Genomic DNA, 15,352 nt, shown 5'->3' with positions numbered 1-15,352 from the left:
GCAGCGACATGCCCAAGAAGCACCAACTATTGCGGTTGTTCAGTAGAAATAAAATAAAATGAGGGCTTGTTTGAGGGTGCTGACACCGTCTCTTGCGGCGCTCTGTATTGTGTGGGCGGTTGAACTTGGCATTAACAATGCTGTCCGGTTTTTGTGGCATTTCTCAAGAAATGAATTCATAAAACTTACACAGATCTGCAGTCGTTTCGTGGCCGCTTCTTGGTAGCTCGACGTCTCTTGTTTGCTTTTACGCCACGACGAGATGCGTGATCAAAGAGCGGGAAACGAAGCTTTCGTTCATATCTTCTCCTGATCCCTGTCCTCTAACTAAACAGGAAACAACAACAACTTTATTTTCAGATGATGAATGGGGAGTTTCATCGGCACGGGGCGATGCGCTACCCCAATGCTGGTGGTGATGCGGGGAATGAAATAACTGAACAGGAACTAATGTTTTTGGCCACTTTTCTAGTTTTTCTTCAGCTTTCTATAATGTTACATCGAGTTCCACCGAGCAAAATCACAAGGAGGTCTTCAATCTTCATCTAAACTATTATCAGACGTCTCACATCGCAAGATCTGTCTCTCCTTATTAATTGCTTCGCAGTCATCTCAAAATCGCTGCCATGATATTAGAACATATCTCGACCGGGTCGTGTATTACAGTCCATGCTGTGCACACAACGAAAAAAAGACGCGAAATGTAAGCGGCGTCACAATCCCCAATCCATGGCCCATCCAAAAGGCTTCCCACAAAACACGGCCTTTCTACCTAACGAAGGCTTTCTGTCAGCAGCGGTGGGGGGCTTAGCCACAGTGCAGTCGTCGGCGAATTCGAAACTTGAGAAATGTGTTTGTCTGAGAGCACTTTCTCTAACACGCTAAGTCGAGAGGTCGATGTCTCGGTGCCTCACTTCGTTGGAAAGGCGTCGGGAACGTAAAATTGGAGCTCTTTCTTTCCAGTGCATAGAGCACTATATCACGAAGGTTACATATAGGTCTTTCTGTTGCATTTTGCGAATGAGCCTGTCGCTGGCTGCGTTATCCTTCTTGCTTTGGATGGCTGAATCTAAATGTTTGTTTCATAGTTTGCTTGCACTCGGTTGGGTTTAGAAAACATTTCGCTTGTGTGAGCTCTCATTATTGTGCAACTGTTTTCAAATGCGGGAGAGTGCGTGCAAGAAAAATCCACGAAAACTCGGAAGAAAAGTAGACATTCAGAGAGCCTTAAAATAAGGTGGGAGGCTGGCGCTTTCAGGTGAAGAAGCGCCCTTTCCCCACTCGCGTGTCGTGTCAATGTAACCTCCTTTCTTCGCAGCTTTGCGCTCAAACTACGAGCAGTCAAAAAAGAGGCGGAGCCAAGGGCTCATATTCGGCGAATTTATTTCGGCAATTGCCATTGCATTACGAGTGGGATTACGTGCTATACTGAGTAAAATGACCACGGGGAACCCATTTCCGCAAACAAAACGTTAGGTTGCCTTGGGAAATTTCAAGTTTCATTTCAATTCAATTTTCAATTTTCAATTCAAATTTCAATTCAAGAAATTAACTTTCCGTCAATTGAAATGAAATAAAAATGTTACCAATATGTGGTAAAAGTTATTGGCAGAAAATAATCTCTTGACCGCAAGTCAATCCGGGGCCTACGTTTTTTACTATGAATTTCTATCAAGGTTGGTGGACCACCCTGTATACTAGAGATGGGACGAATCCAACATTTTTCGAATCCGAATCCGAATCCAAGGAAGGTGCTACGAATCCACGAATCTTACGAATCTCGAATCTTTCGGATCCTTTCTTTAAAACGAGTTTAAGAAGCCAGGAAAAAAAAAACAAAAACGTCTAGTGAAAAATGTTTTGAAGCAGAATATGACAACTTTGTTTAATGAAAAACAAATTAAATAATGCTTCAGTTTCAGGAGAAAATATACCCATATAGTTCTTCTTAAACGTAATTTATTTAATATGTTGTTCGTCGACTACAAGAAAACCATAAATTCTCGAGTCTGGATTATTCCCATAAAACTAAGCAACAACCAAAAGCAAAACAAGGTTACTTTTAAACATGTAATGTAACAGTTCCTGCCTGAACTCCTTCAGTCCAGAGCAATGTAAACAAACAAACAAGAAAACACGCGTCGGCCAATGAGGCTTTCGGCGGACTCCGGAGGCGCCAGTTTGAAAAATAAACAAACAAACGTGGTTGGTGGATTCGAAAGATTCGATTCGCCGTTTTGGGCAGTGGGATTCGGAATCCCGAATCTCGAATTCCTGCCTAGGATTCGAGGATTCGCGGATTCGGTTGGCACATCCGTACTATACAGGGTGTCCCACCGAAAAAGGGTCAAGGGCTAAAGAAAAAAAACGGAGTGCTCTACACAAATGGAACCAACTGTAACACTTGGCAGTTGTGTGGTCTATCCAAAAATATTTTTTCATCGCCCCTTGTCAATAAATTAGCGGTAATTAATTTTCTAACTTTTTAATTATAAAAGCTACGAAGTTGTTCCAATGAGATCATCTGATCTCTTTGGTCACTTGATACCAAAACCGTTTTCAGAATAAAAATCTGTTCGATAGATCGTTCGCAAAAAATTCGTGAAGGAACACCATTTTTTTCCTTATTTTGTTCATTGTGCATCTCTAGGGACGCGTCTTTTTTTCACCCCCAATACGAGACGATGAAAGAGCACACTAAAGCCTCTTGTGTCCTGGAAAAAGATTAAAAGGAAACAGAAAATGCAACCCAAGATAAGGGCTGCTCCGATAGAGTCACCCGATACATTTGTTTTTGTTTTGTTTCCGCAAGTTAAAGCTCATCTTCGCCGTATGAGGCGGCACTGTGCTCTTTCGCTCTCTCACACTGGGGGTGAAGGAAAGACGCGCCTTCGAAGATGCGCAATGAACAAAATAAAGCTTCGTAGCTTTTATAATTAAAAGGTAATTATTGAAAGTTAAAGGGGCCGTAAACACTACAAAAGGTACACATTCCTTTGTGTTATATTATTGAAACTTATGCAGTGAAAACTCCTTGCAATTACTAACGCTCAAAAACAAAAGGCGCTTGCATACGGATGAAATATTCACTGCACTCTTTCGCATTTTAGCTCCGCCCCGCGCTCTAACTTTACGTCATTTTGACGTAGCGCTTTCCTCACCAATTACGATTTAGTGTTCCACGTATGATTTTATTTCAAATGCGGAATTGGACTAGATGAATGTGAATCATCTTCTATTCAAAATCCAAACAGTTACAGCCTCAAACTGAAAAAGAAATGCGTTTTATTTAGGTATCATACGCGCACTACGTTTTCTGGGCTGTAGCACACCACGAGCGCGAATGAATATCCGGGACTAGAGTTCCGGAATCTTAGGTAGGTGTGCGATGGAACATCTTCGTCATCTTCGAATGGTTCCGACAACTGGGCTGCTGTACTTTGGTTTGAGCCACGCAGCATCGCGTCACCAGCTCGCGTGGTACAGTGGATAGCGTGCTGGCCATGTCACGTTGTGACTGGGAGGAACCCGGGTTCGAATCGCGTCATGTGATAGCAGACCAACTGTTGACGTTTGCGCCAGCCAGAGATGTTGAAGATGTCATGACGTTGAATTTCGGAACCACGGACCGCAAAACGTCGTTTCACACAAACAAACTGAGCGCTTCGACTCACAGCTGATAACGAAGTATGTTTATTGGCTGGTAATTTGAAACGTCATGTGCGCAGCTCGGCCCCCCGATTGGACGGCAAAACGCTACGTAGCCATGTGACGTATGCGTGGTGGAAAGAGGTTCGCTGGTTACTCATCTTTGAAAGCAGTTATATGGGTCAATGTGCTGGCACGAGCCGAACGAAATGTATATTTGGGTATTATGATCTGCGTTCTTTCATGGGGTATCATTATTTCAGAAATGTTTAGTGGCCTGTTTACGGCCCCTTTAATTAACCAATTGCCTTAGTAGTCTGCTAATGCCCTCCTATGGAGTGCCCTTCTGCATATGCTATATTGCAATGGATTTCATCTCGGAAAAAGTGATAGATATATTTTGAAAAAATATGGTCGCATTTAGCTGGGACACCCTGTATACCATCTACCATCCGCTGCTACACCGCTACCAGGAATCGGAACAGCAACAACACTTTATTCCGCTGAAAATAACTAAGGAGTTTCATCGCGTTAAGCCATATGCTACCACATTGCTGGAGATATATACAGTCATGTCTCGCTTATCCGGTGTTCAGATATCCGGAAAACTCGTTATCCAGACTACATTACAGGGAACGAACCTGCTACCATTGGATTTTGTCTCGGTTATCCGGAATTCGTTATCCGTATCCGGACAGCAGGCACGGCGACCAATCTTCCAGGACCTAGGTCGTTCTGATTCGCTTATACGGAAAAGTGTCAACGTACTCTGTTGCTGGCATGTGCTGTGTTCGCATTATTCCGGAAAAGGGTCACATCTCACTGGGGCATTCTGTACTGTTTGACCCAATTTCTTCAGATGTCACTCCCTTTTGGTGTGTGTGCGAGCACACGGTAGAGATGGTAGACGATACGCGGTAAGAAGAGGTGCCCTGTATCCACCGTGCGCAATTGATCTACATGTGAACGTCAATGTCCAGGCCGTCCGAAAGCATCTCCTCTCTTTTGGCCTATGCCAAAGACATTTGCAAAAAGACAAAAACATGTGCGCGTGACCAACTTTCTGGGACATTACCCTTCTTTGAACAGTAGGGTGATGCAGCGGGTACCGTGGCTCCGAACAAAAATCATGTCACACGCGTGCCTACTAATTTCGAACAGCTCACTTCGTATGGGTTTTTGAAGTATCCATCTTTTCCTTGCTCCCTTTTCTGGAGCTATAAGGATGTCTCCCAAATTTTTCGGGTTTTCCCGGAAATTTGCTTGGTTCGGTTATCCAGAAATTCGTTATCCGGACGAAAAGAGACGACTCCCGAGGTGTCCGGATAATCGAGACATGACTGTAGTTATATGAAAGGTTTAATGATGTGCCTCGCAGTGTGTACCGCTTAGACATGTGCACGTCCTATGCCGTCATGCAGCTGTGTGTAAGCGTGGTCGCGTGCGCAATGTTGGTGGACTATGTTCGTAGCATTGCGAAACAGCGTTTAGGGTTTGAGTACAGGGTGTCCCAGAAACCGTGTCATTGAATGAAAAAAGAAAAAAGAAACTACGCCACCTAAAATTATGCGGTCAACGGCATTTGTTCCTACTAGGTTTCTGCCACCTCCTGATGTGAATGTCATGTAACGTAAGTTTAATTATGTAAATTTTCGCGAACTGAGCTCGGAAATTTCCCAAGTAAATGTCACTTTTTTACCCCACCAATGTGAAGAGCGTGCCGAATTTACTCAAAATTCATGATAATTGACAGGGATATCGAGGAGTTTTCCCATCGAAAACAATAGCCGAACATCACGCTCTTCGGAGCACCCCGAGCAAGCGCGCGACGACTTTTTGAGCGCAATCGCTGTAAGTCCAATGAAAGGAGGTTGGAAACCCAGCACACAGAGTGACGGCAGAAAAAGTGACAGTTCCTGAAATTGAGAAAGGGAAGGCATGATCCTAGCGGAAGCCAGATGCCATAAGCCATGCCTGTGTTATCTGTTTCTACTATCCCGGTGTGGGCCGGGTTTCCAGCCTCCTTTTGTCCGACTGACAACGATTGCGCTGAAAAAAATCGTCGCGTGCTATGCTCTGGGTGCTCCATAAAGCATGATGATGTTCGGCTATTTTTTCCGATGGAATAACTCCTCAATATCCCTGTCAATTATCATTAATTTGAGTAAATTCGGCACGCTCTTCACATTGGCAGGGTAAAAAAGTAACATTTACTTGGCCACTTTCCGAGTTCAGTCACAAAAATGTACATAATTAAACTTACGTTACATAACATTCACATCAGGAGGTGGCAAAAACCTAGTACGAATAACTGCAGTTGACCGCATGATTCTATGTGGTGTAGTTTTGTTATTATAATTCAATGACACGTTTTCTGGGACACCCTGTATATCTAACAGCTTCCATACGTCGCATAAACCGGAAATAAAAGCAGTGGTAACAGTATCGTCCTTTCCTTTCTGTCAACTGTAACAGATTTCTGTGTACTCGATTTAAGCGGATTGCCCTGCAATGGATATTACATATTGCACGAAATGGGTATTACATGTGCAATACATATTAGCATTGCAGTATGCCAGTTTCAGAATTATTGAGTTTTATCTGCATCTCTGTAGAAGACTCCGGAAAGTCGGTGACCTAGAGTTGCTACAACCAAGCAACTCATGAGACCAAAAGTTCAAATGGATGTTAAATCTAATAACGAGTTGGCAAATCCACCGATTATGCATTTGTGGGACATGTCATACTGAGCGGCGTTTCCACAAGACACTGCTGTGATTTTCATGCGTTCCCATACTGTGAAATGGACACTGGTGCACCTCCGCAGAATTTCATACTTGACAAGCGAGTTCCTCTGTACTGTATTTAAATCTTCGTCTTTTTTTTTTTTTTTGCAGAGCATGTTTTTGTGGCTTGTCTCAAGTGATCGTCGCCAAGAAGCGGTATTTTTCATGTTGAACACATTCGGTTCTATCGGAGACGTACTGGCTTTCACACTGGCATGGCTAAAGGCGCTGAGCTATCTCAACTCTCCTTTGGGACCTGCTGTGCCTGCCCTGGTTGCCGTAGGATTTCTTGTCGTCCTTTCTTTCTTCTGGGCTCTCTTTGTAGGATATCGCTTCTGGTAAGTATTATGCCTATCCATACCAATCCGAGCATCGTCGCTCTGGCACCCGATACAAGTCCCGCTTTATGGCTTTTAAACAGCGTCAGTAGAGTTGCGCTGTACCTGCTGGAAGTGCGCGCGTTTTCTAGGGTAGCGCGTAAGTAACAGTTTTCTAGGGCGAATTACCTAATGGAACCTAATGTTCGGCTTGATGGTAAGACATATCCAAAGCAGTGGGAATGCAGAAAAGGGTCAAGGACACAGCAGACGATAATACAGTACTTACTAGCAATATTACACGCTATATTAACACAACACATGGGCTTAAAAAACTACAAATATTACCACCCTTCTACCCTCAACCCATACATCTAGGGAGCACAATAAACGGGTCTGCGAGGGTCTTGAACTGAAGCGGTCCTTTACCATGCTGAATTCTTTTTCTGATAGCACTATCGACTCGTAACAAACAAACTCGGAATAAAGTTTCCTCCTTGCACACCGTCGAAAGCCCTTTTGAGCTGTCTGTCCAACGCGACGAGGAAAATATCACTGAGTGTAGGGGCGACCTGGGAACCGCTGCAAACCCCGATGCAAACTTCGCAGAGGTAGCCGACAAGTAAAGTGCCTTTAGGTCCAGTACGCTTTCCACGGAATACCCGTGCTGTTTGTTTGAAGTCTTTCGTTACGTCGACGACTTTCTAATCGCTTTGCACGGACCGGTTACACCGTGTGACTTGCTCGACTGTTTCTAAAGGGAAGGCAGGGGGCTTGCGTTTACCACGGAAACCCCTTCAAACGGGCAGCTACAATTTCTGGATCTCGTCCTAACCAAAGATTATTATCATCTCTGCCGGAGGTATAGGCATATAGACAAGGAACGAACCAACCATTGTTGCTCTTTCCACTGAAACTCGAAACTGATTTTAAAAAAATAGCATCGCTAGATGATGTATGAACAGTGCTCTGAAAATATCCTGCCATCACTAGGTTTGGACTGGACTAAAAGACCAAACTTGTAGGTTGTATGGGGCCAGGTACTTGGAGAATTTTGTTGTGACTGCAGATCGAAGACTTCTGAGCGGGAGGATGGGTCCCTTGCACAAGCACAGAACAAATGAAATCAGCCATGGTGGGATAGGTGTGATGGGATGCGTACATCAAGTGTCCCACAACCTAAAAAAAATTACAGGACGGTTACGATTCGTGTAACGGGAAATTCAGCGTCAGCTGTGCGTGTGGTGATATGAAATCGGATGAAAGTGTGTAGACAAATTTGTTTAAGCGTAATGAGTATTGATTTGTGGTCGCTGAAATGGTTGGCGAGGTGAGTGGTGTCCTGAACGAGGGGCTGTTCTGGAACAACAAGTCTATGCATCATCCATGTCTAGTTGCGGGATTGTCTTTTCGGCCCACTGATCCCATTGCCGTTTTTAAAAAAAAAACCCGTTCGGTAGGTCGTCCGCAAAAAAATTCGTGAAGGAAAACCATTTTTTTTATTTACTTTGTTCATTACGCACCTCCAGAGACGCGTCTTCCCTTCACCCCTAATGTGACAGGGTGAAGACGCACACTATCGCCTCTTGCGACCTGGAAAAAAGATTAACAGAAAACAGAAAATGCAACCCAAGATATGGGCAGTTGTGATAGCATCGCCCGATACATTTTAGTTAAAGCAAGTTAAAGCTCATCGTCGACGCATGAGGCGGCACTGTGCTCCGTCACCCTCTCACAGTGGGGGCGAAGGAAAGACGCGTCTCTGAAGATGCGCAATGAATGAACTAAAGAAGAAAAAAAAGGTTTTCCTGCACGAATTTTTTTGCGCATGATCTGTCGAACGAATTTTTGTTCTGGAAACTGCAACGGTATCAGGGGAGTGAAGGGACCAGATGTTCTCATTGGGACAACCTCGTAGCTTTTATAATTACAAAGTTAATTGTCGAAAGTTAATTAAGACATTGCCTTAGGAGTTTGCTGATGCCTTCCTAAGGAGTTCCCTTCAGCATATAGTATATTGCAATTGATTTCATCTCGGAAAATGGGATGTATCTATTTTTTAAATTCTGTATACACTTAGCTGGGAAGCCCTGTATATGAAACAAAAAATATTTGTATGAAAATCATGGGATCACCGGTGTTTATCTTCGGCGAACTTTAGCCATGGCATACGCTCACTTTCATCAATTTTTGGTCGCAGAAAACTGATTTTTTTTTAAATTTACCAAACAAATGTCCCACTCGAACGAATGACAAATTTCCCCTTGCGGCTCGTTCCCAAAAAGTTTGAGTCTGTACGTTTCCATTGCTTCCTTGGCGTGGTCATAGTCTTGGATCTACGCTTGACACTTTGGATACCTTGAAGCGGAAGCGCAGCGATTATCTCCGCGATTCAACATCATGTTCGCTCTGGATGGGGCTGTGATCAGCGCCATCCTCTTGCAGTTCACACATCATTTTCGCGGGCGACTGTGCTTTACAGCCTTACGATCCTGCAAAACCATTAAAAGGACTATCGCGTCCGTCAAGGTCAATTTCGAACCTATAGTGCCGTCGTACTCCGCGTTCATCGCTGAAAAGAACTCCGAACATCCGACGCGAATTGGTGGCGTTGTTGATGTGCAGTTTGATGTTACATATGGCAAGAGCAGACGACGCGTATTGAGAGCATTTCGGAATTCCCTCTCTGTAAGTGTCACCCGCAAGGCCAATCAGATAGGGCCCTTTGTCGCGGACAAGACCAACCAGGGAGGGGTTGGAAGGCCTTGGTAGCCTTGACAACCGACCTACGGGGCGGGCGAGCGAGCGAGCAAGCGAGGAGACCTCGTCTGCTGGTCGCAAAGACTCTGTGATCGACTTGTGGTGTGTGTGTGTGTGCTTCTGGTTAGCGTCCGATGTGTTCATACAGTGGAGAGCGTAAGGGCCAGTTCTCACTTGACGACGCCCGACGCGACGTCGTGAGCTGGCGGCGGAAATAGATGCGCATTTCCGGCGTTGGGAGAGGAGAGACGTCGAGCCAAAAAATTTGCCATGCCGGTCTCGTTGACGACGTTGGCGAGAGTTGGCGAGAACGATACACTGGTGACCAATAAGGTGTCACAGAAAGGCCACGCCTTCTGATTTTTCGTCTGCTTTGGACGACGGAATCCCACTGTGATGGGAACATGAAAATCGCGCGCGCTGAACGGGCGGCGGAAATGCGCCTCTACTTCCGCCGCCCGCTCACGACGCTGCGTCGGGCGTCGCCAAGTGAGAAGTGGCCCTAACAGGTGTCCCACGCAACCAACGTCGTCACGTCACAACTCACACTCATATGCGAAAGTAGGCGTATTTACCGTTGTCTTTTCACTTAGTACATTGCGATGCGAAGGGCAAGCAGATGACCTCGGAGACAATCGCCTGCGCTGCGCTCCCGTTCGTGTGCCTGGCTTACGTCATCAGGGTGTTTGCTGCAGAGGGAGTCAGAATCTTTAAATCTCGTTTATTTAATACGTAAGCTGTTTTCGGAAGAGGAACTTTACTAAATTGACTGCGAAGCGGTGACGAACATTACCGTATTAGTCTCATACATACGTTCCCGGATGCGATAGTCCCTTTTAGCTTCGTTTCCACTTGCGCGAGAGCTGGCGTGCGGGCGCCCGCGGCGGCGTGAAGGGCGTCCTTGACTTCGCCCCGAGGGTAGACCTCTCTCTCGGAGAGCCAGACGCGCTGCTCACGACTGATCGCGGCGCGGGCGGCGGGCGGCCAATGAGGATGCAGGCCCAGCGTTGCGGCGGCGCTGTGTGGGCGTGACATATAGCCTGCAGTCATTGCCGATGCTGCGCGAAAGAACTGCGGTTTTTGCTTGGTACGTCATGTGAAACAGGAAAGGTAGATATACGTGAATGTCGTGTTGGCTAATACCCCTGACACAACGGGCACGTTTGAACTCTTTTACATTAGGGTACTTTACAGCTGGAAAGGACACCTTCGCGAAAGCAGTTCGTGCCGCTGACACACGACAAGAGCGAACTCCTTTAGGCGTACGTCGTACCTACTGGTACTATGTCGTACCTGCAGGTACGACATAGTACCAGTACCGTAAACATAACAATACGACCAGTGAATTGAAAATACGTACTGCAACTGCAATATCTCCACGCAGACTTCGAGTACTTGGAAAATAAAAACACGGTCTAGCCTTCATTCGAGAGTATTGTCGTCGTATCACCCTTCGTTCGAGACTACGCCATACGCCTTTACAGAAAAAAAAAAAAAAGAGAGAGCGCCGATCTCAGCTTCCCGAAAGGACCGCTCTGTGAAACGAGATTCTCCCTAGCTGTTGTGTCACGTGACTCAACAACTTTCAGTTAGGTGTCCCTTTGTGTAAAGGAGTTCAAACGTGCTCGTGTGTCAGGGGTATAAACTCTTTTGCTAGAAGGCGCTGTTCGTCTGTGTCCGTGCATGGTCGTTTAAAAAGGAGTCTGTTTGGTTTTTTTCAATAAATGTTCTATTTGTTGGAAGTCTAGCAGAGTGTTTGTCCTCTCCCCTGTCTGTCCTCGTTTGCAGTGCTAGTTTACCTCGACACGTACATAGTCGTCCTTTCTAATCCCTCTAAGCGAAGTTCAGATTTTCCAGCAGAAAAGTCCCTATAGACCAGACTGACGCTGTATCAGTATCAGGCTCAAAAAGCATCAAAGTGCCTCGAGGTGTTCGTGCCTTTCGTCACCCAGGAGCACGTGGGAATTTAAGTATGCGCCGGTTTCTTGTCAGGTACCGAGGTGTTGTACAGGTCTAAGGACAAAACGCGTAAGGAGATAACAGAAGCATTGCCTTATGCATAAGTTCCGGCCCGATATAGCGTTCTGGGAAAAACTATTGAGCATGGTAAAAGACGCTTCAGTTAAAGAACCTCGCTGAGCCGGTTGTTCTGCTCCCCGACGTATGGGTGAGGGTTGAAGGGATGAGAGAAGGGAATATGTTTTTTTTTAATCAATCCCTTGGGGGGGGGGGGGGTGCTTTGGTAATAAAGCTTCCGACTCTAAAAACCAGGGAAGAATAACGGACGTATTTTCGTGACCGTTTCCATTTTCGTTAATGCTTTATTTTCGTTTCCGTTATCCGTTTCTGATACCAGCTTTTAATTTCGTTTGCGTTACGTTTCCATTACTGTTTCCGGTAATGGAACGACTGTTACAGAGCTGGCAGGAGGACAGCCCGTCCGGCTCTGTCAGCACCCTGTTTTGCCCAAGTGCTGCTTCGGTGTCACACGTACATACTACACAAGGAATTTTACGTTGGTGGGATGATCACATCTTGCAATGTTTTTAAAGAAGTGTAGGAACATGTCTGCAGTCAGACTTCTGTCTTCAGTCCCTCTGAATCCAGCAACCCAAGATGGGCGTAACGTTTATCTAATATCGCATTCATAGGCGGACGCTCTCAGTTGTAAACAATACTGCCATAGCCACGGTGAAATGAAGTAAAAAATAGAAAAATCATATGCTGTCATCCTCGTGTTATGGTGGAGTAGAGTGCGTGGAGTCTATGTTGTGTAAGTCTGATGTCTTGATGTCATGTAGGTAGGTAATGTCACGGGTAGGTAAGCGAGTGATGCTCCCCCGATATCCAATACTGTGCTTTGTTTCCATGCTGTCCTGTAAGCATTACAGGGAATGAAGAATTACAGGGAAAATGAAAAGTCACTGAGATGTCATCGCACAACAGTACACTGAGGAAAATTTCTCTGTTGTTTTAACAGGAAAGTGCTGGAAAAAAATAGTCCAGGAGTCCTGTTAATATTTACATAGGCCTGTTTCAATAATTTTACAGGGACTGTTGATGTAACCGGTATTGTCTGTTGTAGCAACAGGCTTTCCTGTTGTTGTATTAGAACAGGTTGATGTAAATTTTACAAGGCCCCAGTTACATATTACATGCTAGTTCTGTAGCTATATCAAAATTACAGCACTCTGTCCACTGCCTTGGAAGGATTTCTCTCTACAGGTAAGAAACTACAAGAAACGTGGTGAAGTTCATGACAAAACCGTCAGTCCTAGAACTACTCGTCTTTATTGAGGATCTTCCTGTAGTTTCATACACTTGCAATCATACATTAACTCTTCTCATGTGCAGAGGGGCTACTCTGAGGGTCTATTCAAGCATCCAAGCATTTGTTTCATGCTGCTTGATGCCCCCAACAAGAGAACCTTCTCTGTGCTCGAACAATGCTTCTTGTGCCTTCATGTAGCTCCCACCGATTGATAGATCTCAAGGAAGCATCTGAAATGTATACCCCATCCAAAGTACAATATTAGCAAGAGCAAGTGGCAGAAATGACAGCGCAGCCGTACAACTGTAATTTTGGGACTAGCTAGGTACATAAGATGGACATTGTTCTGTCAGCATATGTTTGAGCGCTGTATAGTCCAGGGTACTCAAACCATATGTGCAATTTGTCATTTGGAACAGTTCTGTATTCTGTCCGTTAAAATTAGCAGTAAAAAGAAAATATCTGCGGAAGTTACACATTGGAGGAAACTATTCGTATGAATGTTCCTCAGCACGTTCATGATCTCTCCTATGCTTTTCCAAGAAGTTTTTGCATGGGAGACTTTCCAATTGATAATATAGCTGGCGTGGGTGGAAAAGCGACACCCTGCAGTGGTTCTCCTGCCTGAAACGCAAAGTGCATACAATGTGCTCCATAATGCAGCAAAGCACTCCTGGCTTCAACAATACGATCTCAGCACATAACTTACCAATTTATAATATTCGACTAGCGTGGATGGAACAGAGAAATCTTGGATTGGTTGTCCTTCCTGGAGAGCAACATGCACTGCTATAATGTGCTTTATAATGCTGCAAGCACACATGGCTTCATTCATGCAATCTCAGCACAAAGCTTACCTACAGGAGAAAATCAGCTCTTGTATGCTGCGTTATTCTGTCGGTACCTGCAGTTCTTCAAGAAGGAATGGTTCAGTCTCCTCCATGCTGGAAATCGTTGGAGCCGGCAGTTGTTGCTTTTTATGAGCATCATTTCTTAGGCACTGAGAAGAGGAAACGGAATGTGAAGAAAACGCTTCGCATTGCATTCAGAGGCAAAACATGAAAACTTATACTTGCTGACATTAAGATGTTTCCTTTGATGTCTAAAGTAACTCGTGCGTAAAGACATCGGTGTCTTACATTTGTTCGTCATCTGTGAAAAAAGGAACAAAACAAGAACGTGTAACTTACAACTACCGACATGAAGAATTATGGTACCCTCAATAAAAGGCGTGAATATCATATTCCGCACACAACAACAACAAAAATAACAAGAATCACGAGCACAACACAATACCAACTGCAGGAACGCAACATTGCTATTGCAGCCATGCCTGACGTACCAACTGAATGGTTGTAGTAACCGACATTACGAGCACGACAGCGTCCGCTTTTCCCCTGCGGGGTGACAAGTAGAAAACACGATTTCCCTATTCTAAGCAATGTATGCGAAGCAGCCCAAACTATCACTCCACTACCGGAGTATTAGCTGCAACAGACTTCCAGCACTACAAGAACACAAATTGCAGTGTACATACCAACGCTTCAACAGGACCGCAGGGCAGGCGAAGAGAAAGGCGAATGACGGTTGCCACGGCGTGCGTCGACACTTTGAAACGTTCTTGCGCTGTTCCTGCTTCAAAGCCATAACGGTGTGGGCGAACTGTCGAGTTGGGCGACTCCTGCTTCCAACTTCTGTATCTAGGTTCTTCTGCGGGGCTACCTGACTGCTGCAAAACATGCTCCGACTCTCCGCAGCGGAGACCGCCTCAGCGACCATTTTTGTTTCGTTTGACCGAGCAGCCCTGTTAAAACAGATCTACAAATGGTTCTGTAAAATTTTACATCAACGGTTCATGTAAATATGTCTGTTCGTTTCCGTCTGTCGTTCGTCTGTCGTTTCCGTTTCTGTTTCCGGTAATGGAGGACAGTGGTATGCGTTTCCGTTATCGTTACCATGTCCAATTTCGGTAATATACCGTTTCTGTTTCCGTTACCATTACCGTTACCCTTCCCTGCTAAAAACTGACCTTGATAGCGACCGAATGATAGGGTCATCGCTTCTGATTCGAGGAAAGAGGGAGGCGTACGTCTTTTGTGTCAATTATCATGTATCAAAATTAACACAAAAAGGCCTATGCCCCCCTCCCCTCCTCTCTCTCACTCTCTCCGAATCAGAAGTGATAATCCTGTCATTCGTGGCAATGATTGGCTCAGAGGGTGTTATGCGGTGAAGTTCAGTTTTTAGAGTGGATGATGGGAGTGATTCTTGAGTGATCTGCTCTCTCCTCGTCCGTTTTCTGCACCTCACTTCTCTGAAATTCTCGAGAAATAAACATAACGTCTGTGAATTCGCGCTCATTTTTGGTCCTCAATAAACCACATGTACCTTTTAAGACATTGGAGTGGCCAGGTGTGGAGAAGGTTGTTGTAAACCAGACGCTTGTTTTCTCGTTAGACAATGCGCATTCTACACTTGCCCTATGACATCCCTGATCGATCAGTGGTACAGTGTGTTAATGAAGTGGGTTATTCACGCTCTAAGAAAAAAATGGTGTGAAAAGGTAACTT

The 15,352-nt window shown here is 45.1% G+C and overlaps 1 protein-coding gene across 2 annotated transcripts in view; it reads left to right on the top strand.

The window, feature by feature from the left end:
- Nucleotides 1–15,352, top strand: part of LOC135398983 (E3 ubiquitin-protein ligase MARCHF3-like) — a 90,722-nt gene that overhangs the window by 61,477 nt on the left and 13,893 nt on the right. For both annotated transcript variants that reach the window (XM_064630594.1, XM_064630604.1), the window contains exon 3: nt 6,546–6,772. In XM_064630594.1, the coding sequence (XP_064486664.1) occupies nt 6,546–6,772 (227 nt within the window). The remainder of the gene's footprint in view (nt 1–6,545; nt 6,773–15,352) is intronic.

This window comes from Ornithodoros turicata, chromosome 1 (assembly GCF_037126465.1).
Source record: "Ornithodoros turicata isolate Travis chromosome 1, ASM3712646v1, whole genome shotgun sequence".
NCBI classification, from domain to species: domain Eukaryota; kingdom Metazoa; phylum Arthropoda; class Arachnida; order Ixodida; family Argasidae; genus Ornithodoros; species Ornithodoros turicata.
This window is presented reverse-complemented; position numbering and strand designations above follow the sequence as displayed.